Raw genomic sequence first — 19,672 nt, forward strand, 5'->3', positions numbered from 1 at the left:
AGCATTTGTTTCTGGCTTCATGTGTGAGGAATGAATGAATAATAAAAGAAACCCTCAAGACAGACAGGAGATAAACAGTAGAAAGAATGAGCGAGTGGCAGAGGGAGGTACAGGAGGGCTTTGATACTCGAAAACCTGAACCAATTGTTCTTAACCCAATTCAACAATTAACATTATCAAATCTTAAATTAGATCCACCATGTGGAGACAGTGTGGTATACAATGCCATAAATAACAGCATTGAATGTATTAACATTATCATCTTTGATGCATGGTTGTGATTCAACTGAGGGTCGCTATCACAGTACAACAGCATGACTTATGACTTTGACATTTCTTGTATGCAACAATTTTGCGAACAACTCATCATGTTTTTGACACAATATGGCCAGTTATTTTTGTTTTTGGAATACAAACATGTAAAACTTTAGAAAAATCTGCATGCTGCTTGTCCAGTCACATGATAACATTACATATTAAAGGTGCCAAAGAATGAATTGATACAATATGGTAAATTGTTCTGTAATATCTACATAGAAGGTATGGCTTTATTGAATGCAAAAATGATCCAGAAATATTTTTACAGGTCCATTTACAACCCTAGGATTTGTCTTTAAAGTGCCCATATAACTTTTTCTGGGTTTTACACACGCATATAAACTTGGAAAAAAATCCATCCATGCTGTTTTGAGTGAAATACAGGTTTCTAAATGTCCTCTGCCTTGAGTCTCAGATTGCACGGTTTCAAACTCAGCTCCGCTGTGACGTAACAAGCCTTGTCGTCACATTCCGTTTGAATTTCCCGCCCACCACCCCACTCGCAGGTCTCCACCCACCAGGTAGCAAGAGAGCAGTCACTTCGCTGATATCCTCTATACTGTTATCATGTCTCACGGAAATAACAGCGCTATTTGGATATTATGGATTATACTCACGCCTACTTTTAAAAACAAAGTTTTAACGCGTGTTTATGTGTTTACTGGAACCTAAAGTGTAATCTCATATACGGTGTGTTTCGACATAAATAGTCCTCAGATTGTAGGTGATATTATATTCTATTACAAGACGTTCATGCGAAATCTGATGTAGACAACAGACTATATATTTATATTTCACAGATTATACGCATTTGTGGACAAAAATTGTCATTGGATGTTTATCGGAGGCGGTTTTCATGGATTATTCATACATCTGAAACAGACTGGATTCGATTCGCGATCGTTACATCAGCACAAAGGTAAGAAGTCACGTTTATATTCTGCATGTCATTTGCCATTGAGAACTACGATGTGGCTAAACGCTATGTTAGTTAGTTTGCAGCGTGGTTTCTCCTGCAAAGCCTGTAAGCAGCTACTGTACTTTTTGAAAGTTAAAAGAAATGTTTAATTGCTTTATTTTACAATTCTACATGAACTTACTAAGTAATAGTGTTTTGCCAAACTAACCAAGACCGGGCCTTACCGACCCGTCTTTTCCGACAAGCCTAACGTACCCCCGAGTCTCTATCACTTTCCCAAGATACGGTGGACCTCCCGCTAGCTTCTAGCAATAAGCATGCTGTCCACAAGCAGTATACATCCCCCGCCGGATCTTAATTTCTGTAATTTGCAAAAATAATGCATTTGAAAATGTTTTATAATGGGAATATGTTAGCATTGTCCAGGGAAAACGAGTGTATTGTTGAGACTGCTACATCACAATTTACTCTCGAATCATTATGTGTCATGAGTTTCTTCTCATGGAGTGTACTTATTAGTGATACTTTTCTGCTTGATTTGTCTGTTGGCAACATAAACCGTTAATAATAATATATGATATATAAAAAAATAATAATACAGTCTGTACTGCTCGCGATATCATTGCGCATGCGCACATGACGTTAGTAGTGGGGCGTGGCCAAAGGAGCAGCAGCTCATAAATATGTAATGACCACCTCAAAACGGCACAATCTGAAATGCACTGAAACAGAGACTACTACTGTAGAGATGGGTAACAATCTTTTCCTACAAGCTATTTCGACCAAACAACTTTTGAAACATGTTTTATGGAACTCATACACCTATTTAACTTGTGGAAAAGCAGTCATAAGATGGGCACTTTAAAATGAAATGGTCTATTATTAACTTATTTTGAAAGGGTGATGAATAATAATGTTGAACTTTGCTCTGATTGGCTGTTTCTCAGAGCGGCTCATTTCAGTAGCTCTGTGTGTGTGTGTGTGTGTGTAAAAAGACCTTATGTTTGAGCCTGTATCAGACAAAGATAAGGAATTTGAGGAATAATCAATTGTTTGGAGATTGTTAATGGACGTTTCTGAGTGGTAAGTTTGTGGGGTTTTTTCAGTATGGACCTGCAAAACGTAACTGTAACGTCAATAGTTGAACATCAGCATAAACACTAGCATATAGCATTAACTAGCATATAGCGCTAACTCAGCACAACTTTGTTTTTAGCATTGTAACAACATTGTAATTAATTTAATGTGTAATTTAATGTTGGGGCGTACATCATGACTGTAACAGTCGGTGTTATGTTGAGATTGGTCTGTTTTCCAGTCTTTTGCCATGCAAAAGGTTTACATAAGAAGGAGAAAACAATCTTTTTAAGGCTCACAATATGTCATTACCATCTACAAAACTCTTACTATTCATCTATGCATACGTAAATACAGTTTTACATTCTCCGGCACCTTTAAATTTAAAGTAAATATAAATAACCAAATGTAAATAATTTTTGAATTAATGAACTTACACCAGTTTTTCATTACACAACATACATCATCTTGTAATACATTTCTAACAATAGTGATGGCATATACAGCCATTGGCAGTGTTTATTAAAATATATTGATTGGTAAGGGCACATTTTTTATGTTTCTGCCATAAAGCCACACACACAGACAAAAGTGTCTAGATATTTTCCAATAAAATTATGAGGCTATATCAACAGAACATTCTGTGGAAAATCTGTAAATATTTAATAATGTTTGGTGTATTTATAGTGGGACTATTGAAACATTCAGGTCTGACATGACTCAGTCTGTTTGTCAAGCTTCACTGTGTTGACATACTGTACAATCCATCTTTTCCCATTTCTTGCTCCCAGTTTTAGGTTCACTCCATGCCTCAATTATTTCTAAGAGGTCACAGGTGTTTTCATAGCTCACTGTGCTCAGGTGCGTTACAATTTACAGTTTAATTAAATAGAAAACTATTAAACCAGAAGGGTTTCAAACAAGGTCACTCAGCGGCATTCATGCATCTATTTGACCCGTCACTAAAATGTGGTTGTTTTTACTCTAAATACAGTAAGATTTCATAAACAAAATCCTTAGCATGAATCAAATTCTCACTGGCATTAAGTAAAAAAATACATTTAGATAGACTCATCCCTGCTCTACTAAACCTCAAATATGTTCCAGATGTGAAATAACTGTGAAATGAAAACGGATAATTGTTTGAGATAATCCTCTCTCTCTCTCTCGTCTTCTCTGAATAAGCTGTGACCTTACCGTCATGAAATTCAAAATTACCAACCCACATGAAATTTTATAAGCCAAAAATCTCAGCACACATGTGAAAAACCTTTCTGTATCAAGGTGAGATGAATCTCTCACAAAATACAGATAACATTATACAGCTCAAGCAACTGAGAGCAAATATTCTTGATAGACTCATCTTTTGTGTTGAAGAAACCTTTGATAGGTCATTTTATCATACTGACACATCTATGAGTCCCATTGCTCCTTCAGCACAACTGTTTCACAGTCTGATGAAATACATTTTTCTTGAAAAAGTGAGTCGGCTATTGCACCTCATTTGAAAGTATAGCTGTCGCGCAGTGTTACAGAAACTCTAAATCAGAATCTGTTTAATGTGACTTCCATCTGTGGTTTCCCATCCAACCATGTGTATCCTGTGGTATTAAACGGCTTAGAGCAAAACAGTGATTAAACTGCATATCGAGCCGCATTAGTTACTGTTGATTTTCTCTCGGCTGAACTTCTCTACTTTTAATACCACAGCAAACCCAACGCTGTGTGTCATAGAAATTGCTGTTTAGAGTACACTACACTAATTACAGTAGGGAGGAGGAGGAGATTCAGCTTGGCTTTCACAGCAATTTTACTGGTCAACAAACACTTATAAATGCACACACTGTGGACTTGTTTGTCTAGACCTGTGCTGTGTTCAAAAGCTCTAAAATGCCGCCATACTGTAGGAGGTCAAGCCTGGTCGAGTTCAATAAAATAAAATGTCGACCAAGAAGCGGCTGATGCACAAGTTTAGTTTAAATAAAGTTATATTTTAACTTTTTTACACGTTTAAATTGCATTTCTAGTGAGAAATTTGTATTGTAGTTTTCAAATATGGGAGTAGTTATCATAAAGGCACTCTCTGTTTATATTTCAAACAGAATTTCAATACGCTGCTTATGAATGCGCTTTTTCTGAGCTGCATTCATGCCTCCGAAGTCATTGCCTCTGAGGCAGCAAGACAACATGTCAGCTGCCTAAGCTTTCAGACACATTGGAGGGGTTACAAATAAGTCAGCAAAGTGACGTGACTTTCTTAACACCCCCCCCCCCCCCCATTGACGAGTTAACTACCAATGATGAGTTTTTACGGTAATCCATATTTCCACTATTATCCACCAGGTGGTGCTCTTATCCAACTTATAAAACACTGAAGCATCCAGTAAAAACAGTAAAAACTCTGTGTATGTTTCGAGGATTGCTCTCAATCTGATCTCTAAAAAGTCCTGAAAAAGTCCTTTACAAAAAAACAACAATTATTTCAGCTTTTTGCTCAAAATTTCGTATTTTTGAAGAAACCCATATTTGAAGATACATATTTGAAACCTACCCATAAATGAAGATAGGATGAAATGTTTTTTTGTTTGTTTAAAAAGCAGAGGATCTGTTCTTTCAACTGATATATTGTATGTTTATACATTTAAAGAAAAACATTGAAGGCATTAACATTTTGTGTAAATCATAAAAAAATGCTGCCACTAGCTAGCAACTTTTTTAACTCCTTCCCCGCCAGCGTTTTTGTGATTTTTACAAAAGTAAAAAAACTTCCAGGAAAAATTTCTACTAAAAATATATATACATACAAATATATCAAAAGAAAGAACAGACCCTCTGCATTCAAACAAACAATAAACAAACAAACAAAGTAACAAAACGGGGAAAAAAATTCATCCTATCTATATTTGTTTCTCTGCTTATAAACTCTTAAATATTTGTATTTTAGCAAAAAGCTGAAATAATTGCATTTATGTGAGGAAATTTTATTAAGAGATCAGATTCACAACGATTGCCACAACATAAACGCAGTGTAAAATTAATAAATAATGTTTTGCTTCAGTTTATTTATAAATTGGATTATCCATCTAAAGGATTATCGTTGTATTACAGATTACACTAAAAACTTATCAGGAACATGTTTTTTCATGCAAATGTTTTGTCTTAAAGATATAGCGGAAGATTTTCCCAAATTTTTGAAAAGAACAGCCCCTTGCGCATGCGCAAAACTCTACTTGCTCTCAGAGAGATGGTGCTTTCTGTGCTAAGATTTGAGGACAGTTTTGAGGATAGAAAATTTATTGAATAGGAAATAAAGTATAAAAAATACAAAAAATACATTATAATGGTCTTTCTTTACTGTAAAATACCTTGTAGTTATCTTTGTTTCCTTGAATCATTTTAACCACATTAAGACGTACCTATTTAAGTTATACTGTTAAAAAAAACGTATTAAAATATGATAAAAGAAGTATCAAAATAACATACTTGGTTCTGTTTTTTTAGTTGTGGCATTTTGCTTACTTACTTGGGGCTGATTATTATTGTTTTTTGTTATTTTGCTTCGTATGAATTCATACGAATTGGCCAACTGGTAAAAAACATCTGAATTCCTGTGAGATTAGTCTGTTCCTAGCTGTCACTGGGGTGGCATCCTTTCAGAAAGTACACCTTTGCACCAGAAATATAATATTAACACCTGATATTGGTATCAAATACATATTTGTACCTAAATGGTACATATTAGGACTTTCAGGACCATTATGGTACATTTTATGGTACATAATGTCCCTTTGACAGCCTGAGAACATTTTCTGGCAATTTTAGCCAGTGTAGTGTAATACGGTAAAAAAATTATCATGAAGACATAAGATCTTCCTGTCATCTTCTGCTCACCCCATCAAGGTTTTTGTGATAACGACTTGCAGACTGTATAGTATTGTTTTATTATTTTTAACGCATTATAAATGTGTGAGATATGTGCATATATATGCAGTACCTCTTGAGTTTTCCATGTGTCCCAGTGTCTCAATCTGCTCCACCAGATCATTGGAGTTCCACTGACTCATTCCCAGAAGCATGGCTGCCTTTCCCTCCATAACATCTACACACACAGACAGGACATAATAAAACAATGGTCAATACAGAGATGAGACTTGAGGATCTATAAAGAGTCAAATCGATTTTGGTACTTTAACTCAATAGCTGCAAATTCCCATGAACCAAATTCCTAATGAGAACCTAGCACGTACAGGAACTTGTTTCAAACAATGAACAATGGCGTATTCCCCTCTCCCCTTCTTAAAATTGATTTTCCCACCATAAACTTGATTGTATTATCTTACTGTGCATTCACACATCTTGTCACAATTTAGACATAATGATTAAATATTTTCAATTATAAACACATTTTACATGACTACAAATATAATAGTTAGCTACATTTATCTTTACTCTTGTTAGTGATGTCCCTAGCGAGCAATAAAGCGGTGAAATTAGTTTAAATTGGGATATATATTTTTATATTTTATGATAAGAGGACCTCTCATCATGAAGTGCCCTTACGACAGAGGCAAGATAAAAATGCTCTGAGGGAATCATTTAAAAAGGTACAATACAACACTCTGAGACAAAAGGGCAAAAAATCCTCTAATTGAGCCAAAAATAAACCCCTGCGATACTGGAGAGAGAAGAAAAAGAAAGAGAGTGGGGAACAGGATGATAAGAAACTAATGAAGATGGATCACTCTTTCAGTGTTTTCCTCAGCTTGTAGATTAGCCAGGTTCAGAGGATGAACTCCGTCTTCTCCAACAATTTAAAAAAGAAGTCTCAAACTTTATTTTGTTTATATGAGTCAGTCATGTGTCTGCTGAGGTCATAAGGCCATTCACTCATCACCTGTTTACTATCAGCCAGTCTTATAATGGCCAATTAGAGGAATACTCATGATACAATGAATATTAGCTTTGATTTCCAACACAACAAATATGCTGAAGAAAATACAGGCTCTTACCAAGGGGCAACCTTCCGATCTCACTGATAAAGCCGATATGGAAGTGACTTAAACTGGAATTCATCGACAGGCCGCTACAGACTAGCTCCAAAAGGGAGTAAAAACCCATAGACCCCCATATTAAATTGCCCAACTTTACAATAGAAAATAATGTTTACAGCCTGGTAAGGGGGTGAATTTTTTTGTAACTCATCTGTTAAAATTATATTAAGGGCTCTGTCATACCCCGAGCGACAATGGTAAGAAAATAGGACAAAACAGTTGAGTAACCAATCCGTGAGAATGCCACGGAAAAATTAGCAAAAAATTCCGTGACTATGCCACGGAAATTTGTGAGATCAGGTTGTCATGTAGGCTATCCATACATTTACAGCAATTAAAAGCCTGCTATTTTTACGTCCGTGACTGAAAGAAACCGACTTTTAAAGGTTTTTTAACGATTTCAATACAAATGAAAACAACGAAATTTTTTAACATCACTTTTAAACTGGTGGTCGTCTTCCTCCGCTTAGTTTTTTATTTTTATTTTTTAAATTCTGCCATCTAAATAGGGAATCAGCATGGCGCCAGCGCAACTGGCTTTTAAGGGGAATGAGACCTGAGACTCTCATTGGTTTATTGCAGGTTACAGCCAAAACACACCCATTACTCATTACGAGAATAGAAACAACCCATTTAGACTGTGCGCTTAGCGCACAAACCATTTTTACCGTCGTTCAATTAGCAAAAGTGGATTTAGACACGCCCGCTTAGACTGTGCGGTGTGTGCTTTATACAATGCAGTAAGATCGTTAAAATAGGGCTCAATGCCTTAAAGTTATGCATAAATAAGGACGTGGCCACTTGACTGACAGTCACTGCTGTCACTAGAGACGAGCTAGGCGCTTGTGGTTTCAGCAACCAGCCACCTCAGCTTCACCCACATCCCGCCTCTTTACCCATTTACCGTTATCTGCGAGTGTTGAGCAGTAACGCAATGCCAAGATGGCGACAGCAGGCTCTGACAACTATTGGCTTCAAAAAAGTTCTTGACAAACCTATGGGTGACGTCATGACACTACGTCCATATTTTTTACAGTCTTTACATGATCATTAATGTGTGTGTGTGTGTGTGTGTGTGTGTGTGTGTGTGTGTGTGTGTGTGTGTGTGTGTGTGTGTGTGTGTGTGTGTGTGTGTGTGTGTGTGTGTGTGTGTGTGTGTGTGTGTGTGTGTGTGTGTGAAAAGCACTTCAGTACAAGTATAAGTGTTATAAAAGGAAAGTGTAATGGCCCTGATGTAGTGAACATCTCTGGAAAAGAGTAATAGTATAATAAATAGGAGGAAAGGGAAAGGTTTGAGCAAGTGCAGATCTCATACCCTACATCACAAACACACAAAGTTTCAATTATATACAGATTCAACGAGGGACTCTAGCTGAGACATATGTTATACCATATGCAGAAAATCCCAATATTAATGTACACTCAGCTGGGTTGTGAAAAGAGACAAACCCAGCCTTTGGATTAAATGAACACAGAAAATGTGTCCATCACTTTTATACAACCTAATAATTCAACCATCAAAAAAACTGAATATGTTCACAGGAACATAACAATAAAAAGGACAACTGATCCAAAGAAAAGTGAAGTAATGATGTGCTGGCAGGTACTCGGACAAAGACAAGTCAATCTGCAACACAGAAACACAAACCAACAGCAACCATTACAAACTCTAAAACCATGTTATCATGTCAAGGCTCTCACACAAAATGGAAATTGATGGATGGGATGAGAGCATTTTGCCGTCAACTTGTTTGGAGAATCAATATCTGAGAGAAACCATTAGACAGACAACAATGGCAAACAACAGGGATAAACGGAGACATAGCAGAACTGAAGCAGCATGTTAATGCATATATATGCCAGCACTAAAGCGTAAATGACGTATTGGACATGTATAACCTGATAAACACTTATATCTTTTGCTGTTTTGTGGATGGTTTCTTAAACGTATAAAGTTATCTGGATAGTTTAAATAAGTGAGAAATGTGTTTTCAATTGGTCAATATCTGGTCACTGACCCTTTGTTAAAACAAAAGGAGAGAGTTACATAATGTAAAAAGTGTCACATTTTACACCTGACCCTATAATATCATGCATATAGGCCCATATAGATGTATTACATAAAGAACTTTATGATTATTACATACATGTGAGCTTTGGTACGCAATGAAATGCAATTGCATAACTGGTGTGTATGCGCGATTAAAATAAAAAATGCGCACCAGAAGGTGCTTTTTGTGTACCAACGTTGCTGGAAATTTGTTACATAGTTACCTTATTTACTGCAACAGTCACTGCCCCGATTGGTCAATTTAAATATTTAAGATTTCACTACTTTACTCACGCGTGTTTGATGAGTTTTGTTTGCGAGCACCTCTAATGCTGCGTTCACACCAGCCGCGGTAGAGACGTCAAGCGCGAGTGATTTCAATGTCAAGTCAATGTGAAGACGCGTTGATGCCCGTCTGGAGGTCTCGCAGCATGAATGAGGCATTTAGGTTGGTAGACGTGATTCTGTCTCATTTGCGTGTCTATTTGCGCAAATTAAGCATTGCCGTGGGAAACACGCAAGTTGAAAAAATTTAACGTTGGCGGAAAAACGCACCGCATTAACCAATCAGGAGCTGGTTCTAGTAGTGACGTGATTACAGTAAGCGAGCGGAGTCGCAGAAGCCCCTCCCATAACGCGAATTTCCGCTTGAATGTCTCAATCACTAGAATTTCACGTGCGAATGAAGCAAGTAAACTCAAAATGTTCAAGTGGCAAACTAGACACGGTAGATGCAAATTAGACGCCTCAAACGTGGCTGGTGTGATCCCACAGTAAAGCGCGAGCGCGATCCGCATCTCAAGGATTCAGACAGCTTGCTAGTTACAAGCAAATGCCAACTGAGTTTGTTTTTTTGCAAATGAGCGGACACTTTAAAACAAAATGCTCTTAAAATGCCCTGATTATAGTAGAAAAGTCTTTTACACATTAAATAAATATAAGCAGTTGAGAAATAAAAGGCGTGTGTAACAATATATTGGATCTGTGCATTTAAAGTGACAGTACACCCAGAATTTTTTAGATTATAAACCTGATGCTGTTTTTAATGTTTATCAAACAACAGACAAAGAAAATCATAATTTCCTTGTCTCGCCTAAATAACTCTTGTAACTTTAAAAATAATTAATCCAATATACACAGTAAAGACTATGCAGTATTATCTGATTACTTTTTCAGTTTCTGTACTCTACTGAAAACTATAGACCAATCTAAAAGCATGAACAGCACTGTTATTAGGCTAGTAGTTGTTTATAAAGTTTACACGGGTAAAAAAACAATAACCAGGCATATTTTATTTTATGTACAACATCGTCTACCATGTTTAAACCAAAGAGTTAGGGCGAAGAAAGTAGTCAGAAGATTAATGATAATAACAGCATGTAGGATGTCTGTGCGATGAATAGTGCGAGTACCAGGCTACATCTGCAGGTGCTCCTTTGAGAACCACAACAAAAAAAGTTATGTGCACCACTGTGCCTATGAATGGATGCCAATGAAACGAAACGTCTCTTATTCGACAACATGAAATTATGATTTTCAGCTATACAAGATCCTTTCTACAGAAAATATTATAATGGTATTGCCTGTAACATCTTGTGATCCATGACAATGAATTCCACAATAATAAAATAATTATATTATATCAAATCTGACTGAAAAATCTGAAAAAATTATGACTTTGGACAGCAAAGGTACCTGCAATTATATAGTCACCCACAACGGGAAATAAATTGGTTTTACAAGTCAATTCAACCTACTATTTTAAGTTTTAAGATCGCTAACAAAAGTACTTTACAAAAAAGCAATTATTTCAGTTTTTTGTTCAGAATTTGGGTATTCATATTTGAGAGGTAATAAAAAGAGAACAAATAAAGATAGGGTGAAACAATTTTTTCTTTTTTTTTCTTTTTCTTTGTTTGAAAGCAGATGGTCTGTGCTTTAATTTGTTATATTGTATGTTTATATATTTATAGAAGAAAATTTTTAAAACACTGGTGGAGAACTAGTTAATATACTGTAGAATGGGATAGTGTATATATTTATTGCCATCAAACAATACGGTTACTTTTCACTCTGGAAACTGGATCCAAATTACAATGCAAACTGATTGTTGACCAGGGAATGAAGGTCCAGACAGCAGTCCTATCATCCACATTTAACTTAACACCTGCTGGCACAGGCTGACAGGTGTTGCTGTAATAAATGGGCTGAGCTTCAAGGGCTGTGTGCCTGTGGGAACTTATCTAGATAACAGTATGATGCAGACAAATGGCTGGCCCTGATTGTAGGCCTCCACTGATGAGCTCATTAAATATTTGGGCTAACGTCTGGGTAACCACTGGAGTCCTGTCCACTGTGAATTTGAAAGCAGAAAAATACAGGAACATTGCATGTGATGTATAATATTTGGTGGTTCTCTTGATAAAACCATGTATATACATTATTAAAGCTATACTACGCTGTACGTGACCATGTCATGTTTTTTTTTTTTCATTCACTCTCTCAATGATATGTAAGGATAATTGCTTTCAGCACATGTATGTGTGTACAGATTTTGCTGTGTACATGTTTTTAACATGTAACATATTTATAATGGCTACAGTAAGGTTGTATTTGAGAAGCTCAGATGCAAAAGCTGCAAACACCACCTCCTGACGACTTTTTTCGAGGGCGCTAAATGCGAAGTTCATCACAACATGTATGTAGCCCGTCATGTGTGTGGTTCCTTTTTTCAAAATATTTGTTCTGCACCTTAAGAAATCCTGTGTGAATCACATGTTTTTATTTTTTTCAAAATAAGTGCCTGCTGCAGACACATCTAAAGGGTTTATGATAAAAGAGACACTCACGTTTGCCAGATACTCATATAATCTCATGCGTAATCAAAGTTTACTGTTAAGGGAGTGTCTTGTGTGTATTTTGTGAACGTTAGCGTCTTTTTTATCATAAACGGTTTTGATGCGTGTGCAGCAGGCACTTATTTTGACAAAACACGTGATGCACACAGGATCTCTCAAAGCGCAGAACACATATTTTAAAAAAAGGAACCACACACATGATACTCCGAACACTTATTTTGAATTAGCGCCCCTCGGTTGAGCAGTCACGAGCCGCCACTGTTCAAAAATGAGAATGATATTAACTTTTTCCCCGCCAGTGTTTTAAAAAAAAGTTGCCGGCCAGCGTCAGCATTTTTTATGATTTTTACAAAAGTTTAATGCCTTCCACAAAAGGTATTTTTTTAATATATAAACATACAATATATCAAATGCAAGAACAGCTTTAAATCCTATCCTTATTTGTTCTCTTTTTATCAACTCTCAAATATGGGTAGGTTTCTTCCAAAATACCAATTTTTGAGCAAAAAGCTGAGATACTTGCATTTTTATGAAGGACTTTTTATAGAGATTACACGATTCAGCCTCAGGCCATTTAAAAATATCGGTTTGCTGGCAGAATCCATTAAAGGAGCGGTGAATCAAACAATAAATTTTAACTTGATAATTTGATATATAAGAGGTCATCATACTTAAATTAACATCCTGCAAGTTTCAAAACTGAAAACGTCCTCTTTACTGAAATATAACAGTTTTTGGCACCAATCCAAGAAAACGGTTGGTTCAGGAATGTGCCGAAATATGACGTCAGAGAACAATTTAAACACCTCCTCAAACCCAAATACAACGACCACTTTTGTAGCCCCGCCCACAGCTTCGTGTGACACACGTGGGGGCCAAAGGGCAAAGCAAACCATGCAGTGTCTCAACAATCAGTAAACATGTCTTTAAACATTGCCAAATGTAACCAAAATGACTTTAAAATAAATGTTTCCTGAGAGACTTTTATTTTGACGTGGTGATCTGTTATGAGACACCATGGAAACGGAGTCTTCGGTTGTGGAAGAATCGTCTGGGAGCAACACAGACGCTGGATAACCTTAACTCGGAGGCTCGGAACATAACATTAGGAATGTGTGGTTAAAGTTTGTTTTTGAAGAAGTTACAGCTCGCGTGGGGAGTGTTTGTTTACTTTGTGTACCAGGGATTCATTCAAAGAAGCCACAAGTTGATGCTGGATTTGCAGAGAGACTGTGATTAAAACCACCACTAATATTGGATCTGACAAAAATGACACAGCAGTATACACAGTAAGTAAAACATTTTACTTTATTTAAGCTACTGTACTGCGTTTCACTATTGCTTAGAAATAGATATCTTGATATGTCCTGTTGTAATGTAATGGTCGTGACCGCTGTAATGCATTTACGGTAAATAAGGGTACTCCCATATGCATTTACGGTAATCCAATTATATAGGGGGATTACGGTAGTAAGCATGGAGTGTTTTTATGAATGGAGTTGTAATGGCGGTGTGCACGCGAGTAAACAACGCCGAGTAGACAACGCCGTTTGGTGGCTGTGTTCTTCCTTATTTAAGGTAGAGTGAATTTTAATATGTAAGGTAATGTTTTTTAAATGCATGACATGTGGTGTAATTGCGTATATTTGGATATGTCATGCAGGCAATGATGAAGGGTTGTACCTGTGCGATGAGACATTTGTTGTAGCTGCTGCCAGGTATGTGATGTGTAGCTATAGTGCATTGTTACGGTGTTTTGTAAATGTTTTTGTGCTTTGATGTATTTAAATGTATTGTAGTGTATTCGGTATTTAAGTAATGCATGTATTTAAATGTATTGTAGTGTATTTGATATTTGGGTAATGCATGTATTTATGGATGATGTGTTTTTATTGTTAAATGTTGGGTGTAAGATTAATGGTGATTTCTGGCTGTGTTTTAGGAGCTGGCCTATGTCACTGTTTTGAGGCTTTAGATATAATATATAAACCCAATGTGTTTCTAAATCCACTTGTGAGGTACTTAAAAGTGTTTGCCCATTGTAATATACCCACATGCACTTGCTACCAAAGAAGCCTATTTATGTGTTATTTTATTATGGTTGGATTGTGAATAAATAACCATGAAAAAGATGATTATGGGACTGAGGAGTTTGTTTGTTTATGCTATGTAGGCCTATGTAGGCTTTACAGTAACATCCGTGTCTAAACACGTGTTTGACTGTTTTAATTTACTAAAAACATTACACGATTAATAAAGGTACAACACTTAACAATACGACTGTAAAATAACGATAGAAATATACAAAGTTTGTGATAAGGAAGGACTTACTAGCCGCAATTTAGAATCTGATGCTCGCTTACTGTGTTGTATAAGGTAATTTAGGCGAGTTGCATTTGAAAGGTCCAACACTAAACAAAGCTTTTTTATTAGGGATGCACGATCTTGATTTTTCCTGGCCGGTTTTTATACCGATTTTCTTAACAAGCAAATTGGCCGATTCCGATCCGATTTCCGATTTTTTTCTTATCAAGCAACAAAAAAGAATGAAAGTATACATAAACAATATGCCTATTTGGTATTTAACAGGCTAAACTTGGTTTGGCTATTGAAAACAATACCTGTGACCATCTAAAAGTAACAGCAGTAACTGTGCAGTAGGCTACGTTCAATACAAACATAAGTGGTTAAATGAGACCATGACATGAATGGTTGAGTGAGGGTTGATGGTCTTGCCTGTTTTGCATTACCAACAGACTTTTGATACTTATTGTGTTCTATCAGGTGATGAACTTAAATGTCTGACCAAGTTTGTTGTGGTGAATGCAGGGCTCTCAGGTTTTATTTAAAAGTTTGGAGTGAGATAACATCTGTTAGGCCCCTCTGCCCCACCAAATTCTCAAGTTTTTGCTAGCAGTTCAATGTTACCTTTATTCATAACTGACCAGCACAAATATAAATTATAACAATTGGTAAGTCTGATAAAAGACTTATTAATTAAATAAATTGCTCTACATACTAAAAAAATACAAATGTATCAAAATTAAATTGAAATCTTTATTATATACAGTAGGATTGCAGCACTTGGCATCAGTGTGTATTTTAAGCTGTGTTTAAGAGAGAGATAAGGTTACATGTTCAGTACTACGTGGCAATAATAATGAAATACATCTCTGGTCCTTTCATTAATTTAGGAAGCCTCTACGTTAGAGTCAGGTAAGATAAAGCTTCTGATTGCAAAGCAGTTGGAGAGTTTTTTAATAAATCAAGCATAATTTTACACGTATTTGGCTATATTCAAGAAACCTGCGTTATTTACAGCATTTATCGGATCTTGCTCTTCTAACTTTCACTCTGTGCGTGCACGCGCCGCGCATCCAAGTGATTGACAGCGCGAGAAAAACTCGAGACAGCTAAACTCGACAGATAACTTCCCTGCACCTCGTCCATTAATTGTATATAGCAGGAAAAGTTATTAGTCTCTTAGAAATACAAGGTGTGAGTGTGTAAACTGACTGAAATGCGTGTATCTCCGGGGCGGATCTGCAACGGATCCCGACCGGAGCTGCTGGCTTCGGAGCGGATCCGTTGCGAATCTGTTCCGGAGCTTATTGCTATCATGGAGTGAATGCGTGAGACTTGAAAGCGCTGCGAATGTACTGTTGTTTCTCCGCGATTAACTTCTCCTTTACAGCCATTGCAGCTTGCAATCTTAATGTCCTGCGCACAGATTTCGAAATGCTTTTACACAAAAGACATGTTTGTGAATGATAAAAATGTAGTCTGTGCACTTCCGGAAAAATCGGCCGAAAAAATAAAAAAAGGCCGGTTGCCGATCGCGCAAAAACCGTCCTGTTCCGATCTCTGGCCGGTCAACCGGTGCATCTCTATTTTTTATCATATAACTGTGGTATGTAACGTTACGTGTATGTTAGAGCAACCTCACAAGCACAATGGAAATATACAAAGTTATTGATAAGGACTTATCAGCAGCGGTTAAGATTCTGATGCGCGCTTACTGTGTTGTATACGGTAATTTAGTCTTGTTGAGTTTAAAGTTTTGTTTCTACATTACTATACGTATTGTCATTTATGTGTATCATCTTTAGCACCCAAAATCTTTTGTGGCTCAAACATATATGTGTTCGGCTGCTATTTTTACACATTAATGTTTTTAAAACATTTCCCCACATGTAATGACAGGAAATGAAGCTGTCCAATCATAGCAGTGGGCGTTTACGTTCAGGTCTTCAGTGCGGCCCGCCCCTTCAAATGAACCATTTCTCCAGAGAGCCACTAATCTATGTTACAAAATAGCCTATTACTTATTGCTTTTGATGTTTTTGAATGTAAAAACCACGCAAACATCATAAGTAGACCTCAGACAACAGTATAAAACCATAAAATCAACAAATTCACCGCCCCTTTAATAGTTAGCAAAAAATGCTCATTTACAAGAAAACACGTCTTTTTACTGTGGCCTTGTGTTGGTCTTGCGGCATTGGTCAATTCTTATTTTAAATTCTTTGTATCTTGTTATTATAAAAAAAACAGCTCATGACCCCTTTAAAGGTATTACACCAATCCATCCACAGCAATCTAGTTTAATACTAGATCAAATACGCTGGTGAATAAACTTCTCCTGTGGCTTAATTGTTACAGCATCACTGCAAAGGTCATGGGTTCGATTCCACACATACAGATAAATGTACAGTATAGCTTGAATGCACTGTAGGTCGTTTTGGATGGAACCATCTGCCATATGCATAAATGTGACATAAATGTAAAACACTGCAGTCAGTCAAATCCATAACAGTGGCTTTATTGAAATTCCTCAACAAATTCAGAATGTCCTAAAGAACAATTTGTCCATAAAAATTCAGACAAATGCTAGTCGCACCAGAGCGGTTGGCCCTTAAAATAACCACTAGGCAATCTGTAACTCATGAATATCTGAGTTGGCCCAATTATAAACCTGCCGGCCTCCACCAACAGACACAACAAATGACATCAGCATATGTGCGTGAGGCATTAAGTTATTTATCATTTTACTCAGCTCTGTGTGAGACCCCAGAGAATAAATCACATTTTTACGAATTAAAATCTGAGCACAGCACGATCTGAATTAAATGCTCACATATTGCACAAGTACAACCAGAAGCGATTCAGTTTTAACAGGTCTAGGCCTTCAACATAATCATAAGGCGATGTTTCCCAAGGGAATGATTTAAGCCTGAAGCGTAAGGGCAGGCGGATTTGAATCTCACTTAACTGACATATATACTGGATGATACAGGCTACGCTTCAATATTATCTGATAACACTGAATGTAAACAACATTTTATTGAGGATACAGAGAGAATGTTTATTTATCCTTGAGGGCCATAACAGCCAGGCTTTGTGTGTAAATATATGTGTGTTTACTTTGTTGTTGTGATGTTATGTCTTAGCCTTGAAATGCCATTTCTCAAATCTCAGGTCTAGTACATACAATAAATTTATAAATACAGTATACTATATATATCTAACGCTATGTCTCTACAGATAATAAATGTATAAATAAATATATTTACTATTATTATACTGATACAGTATGTGTGTATATATCAATCTACAAATGAAAAGATGCTGGTTGAGTGTCTTGAGATTTAATCATGATCATTACATATAGGAGAAGTTCCTTCTTCTCCATTTAGCTTTGATTTATGACTTTGCCACATTTCTGTGAGTGTTTTGAAGTCTCTGTATAAGTGCTTCTCGAGAATATCTCTCTTCTTAATGCATTTATTGTCTGTGAGGCCCTGCAGTCTTTTAATGTAGTTCTGTTTGAACTGTGCCGTGTCCTAATTCCAAGAATGATTTCAGCCGCTGCTGTGCTTCGAACAATTGGTAGGCTTATTTTGTAGACAGTGCACACTTGAGAAACACCCAGCTTCTTAATGCACAAAATTATATTTGCACTTTGCACTGAAGTCGTGATTTGCGAATCGTATGGGCATATTTCATTCAAATGCACCAAACTGATTCCAATTTGAAAGAAAATTACTGTAATTCAGTTGACTGACAGATGGTTTGCAACCATGCGATTCTTCAGCAACTGAAAGTTTTTTTTTTTCATTCAGAATATCCATTAAATTCGCAATTAAATAATAATAAGGAACAACATCATCTCCTACCTCTGGCATCAAAAAACTCCTCATCAGAGCTTTCAACAGATTCCTGTGCGATGTTTTGGAGTCTCCAGTGGGACGCGCTGTGTTTTCGAGAGGGCACTGGAAAACAAAAGAGGGCAACTATTTTTAACAAAGACAGCAGAAACAGACAGCTTTGCAATAAAATGGCATAGATATGTACACTAGATGCCACCTTGGTCACGGCAGTTCATTGGATCAAATGCGTCAAATAGAGCCGCCATTTTGAAACAGGGGAACTCCGCATCAGCGTCATTGTAGGCAATGGTGTAACAGAAATAAAATCACCATAAATCCTCATGAATGCGATTGTCTTGGTTTTCTTTTGGTTCGTTTCAACAGTCAGACATGTATTTAGCATTGAGTACAGAAAAAAATCAAGTTTTGATATTATGAAAATCTACTTTTTCTAACTATAATGCATAGTGCTAGTAGCCCTTACATCCATACGCAGCACAAAAGTCCGGCATGGTCCATGAATTCGAAGTACTGGCGGAGATAGCAACTTTACCTAGATACTTCCTATGACAAGACCCCTGTTCCAAGATGGTGGCGGTTTTGACGCATGCTTAAAACCCCAAGGCGACATCTAGTTTATATATCTATGATAAAATACAAGATAATACAGGAAGTCATATCGATAGTTACATTTTATTCATTCTTGTATACCGTATGACTAAACATGTATTTAAAACAACTAGACACATAGGGATAAAAGAACCAATGAGATTCAACATTACTGACATGCTGCCAAATTAGAATTGATTGTGCTAATCTGTGTATTTTCATGGATAACAATACATTGATATGGATCAATGAAAATTATTAAATCGATGCCACACATAAAATATCGATACAAGCTTTATTTTGACACTCTCCGTGTCCTCATTCCTTGACGTAACGTCCATCTATGCATTTTCGTTTATTTTTGTGTGCTAGTGTCAGCAAGTGAATGCAATGCAGCAACCAACCTGTTGTAGCAGGGAAAACACAGCGAATGAGGCAGAAGATGTTTTGACTGCTATCTGCAAATCGTGGATTTGGAAATATTTTGTATTTGGAAAATGGATTGGATTAACAGATAGGAAGTAAACCTTTGCCTGCACCAACTGAAACACTAAAGACTTTGACTGTTGCCATCATAAGCTTGATTTTATGTGACATTTTGTCCCTCATTATTTATTTTTTTCTTATTTAAAAAGTCTTTG

General features: G+C 36.6%; 1 protein-coding gene and 1 long non-coding RNA gene across 3 annotated transcripts in view; one reads left to right on the plus strand and one right to left on the minus strand.

Moving 5' to 3' along the window:
* plrdgb (PITP-less RdgB-like protein) overlaps window positions 1–19,672 on the minus strand; it is a 119,230-nt gene that overhangs the window by 49,016 nt on the left and 50,542 nt on the right. For both annotated transcript variants that reach the window (XM_055180236.2, XM_073871113.1), the window contains exons 2-3: window positions 18,450–18,545; window positions 6,309–6,413 (exon numbers count right to left, since the gene is read on the minus strand). In XM_055180236.2, coding sequence (XP_055036211.2) covers window positions 6,309–6,413; window positions 18,450–18,545 — 201 coding nt within the window. The remainder of the gene's footprint in view (window positions 1–6,308; window positions 6,414–18,449; window positions 18,546–19,672) is intronic.
* Window positions 13,699–14,415, plus strand: LOC141366071 (uncharacterized). The gene is made up of 3 exons (XR_012371036.1): window positions 13,699–13,851; window positions 13,937–13,991; window positions 14,216–14,415. It is a non-coding gene; the product is annotated as an uncharacterized lncRNA (long non-coding RNA).

The sequence above is a fragment of the Misgurnus anguillicaudatus genome, chromosome 9 (genome assembly GCF_027580225.2).
Source record: "Misgurnus anguillicaudatus chromosome 9, ASM2758022v2, whole genome shotgun sequence".
NCBI classification, from domain to species: domain Eukaryota; kingdom Metazoa; phylum Chordata; class Actinopteri; order Cypriniformes; family Cobitidae; genus Misgurnus; species Misgurnus anguillicaudatus.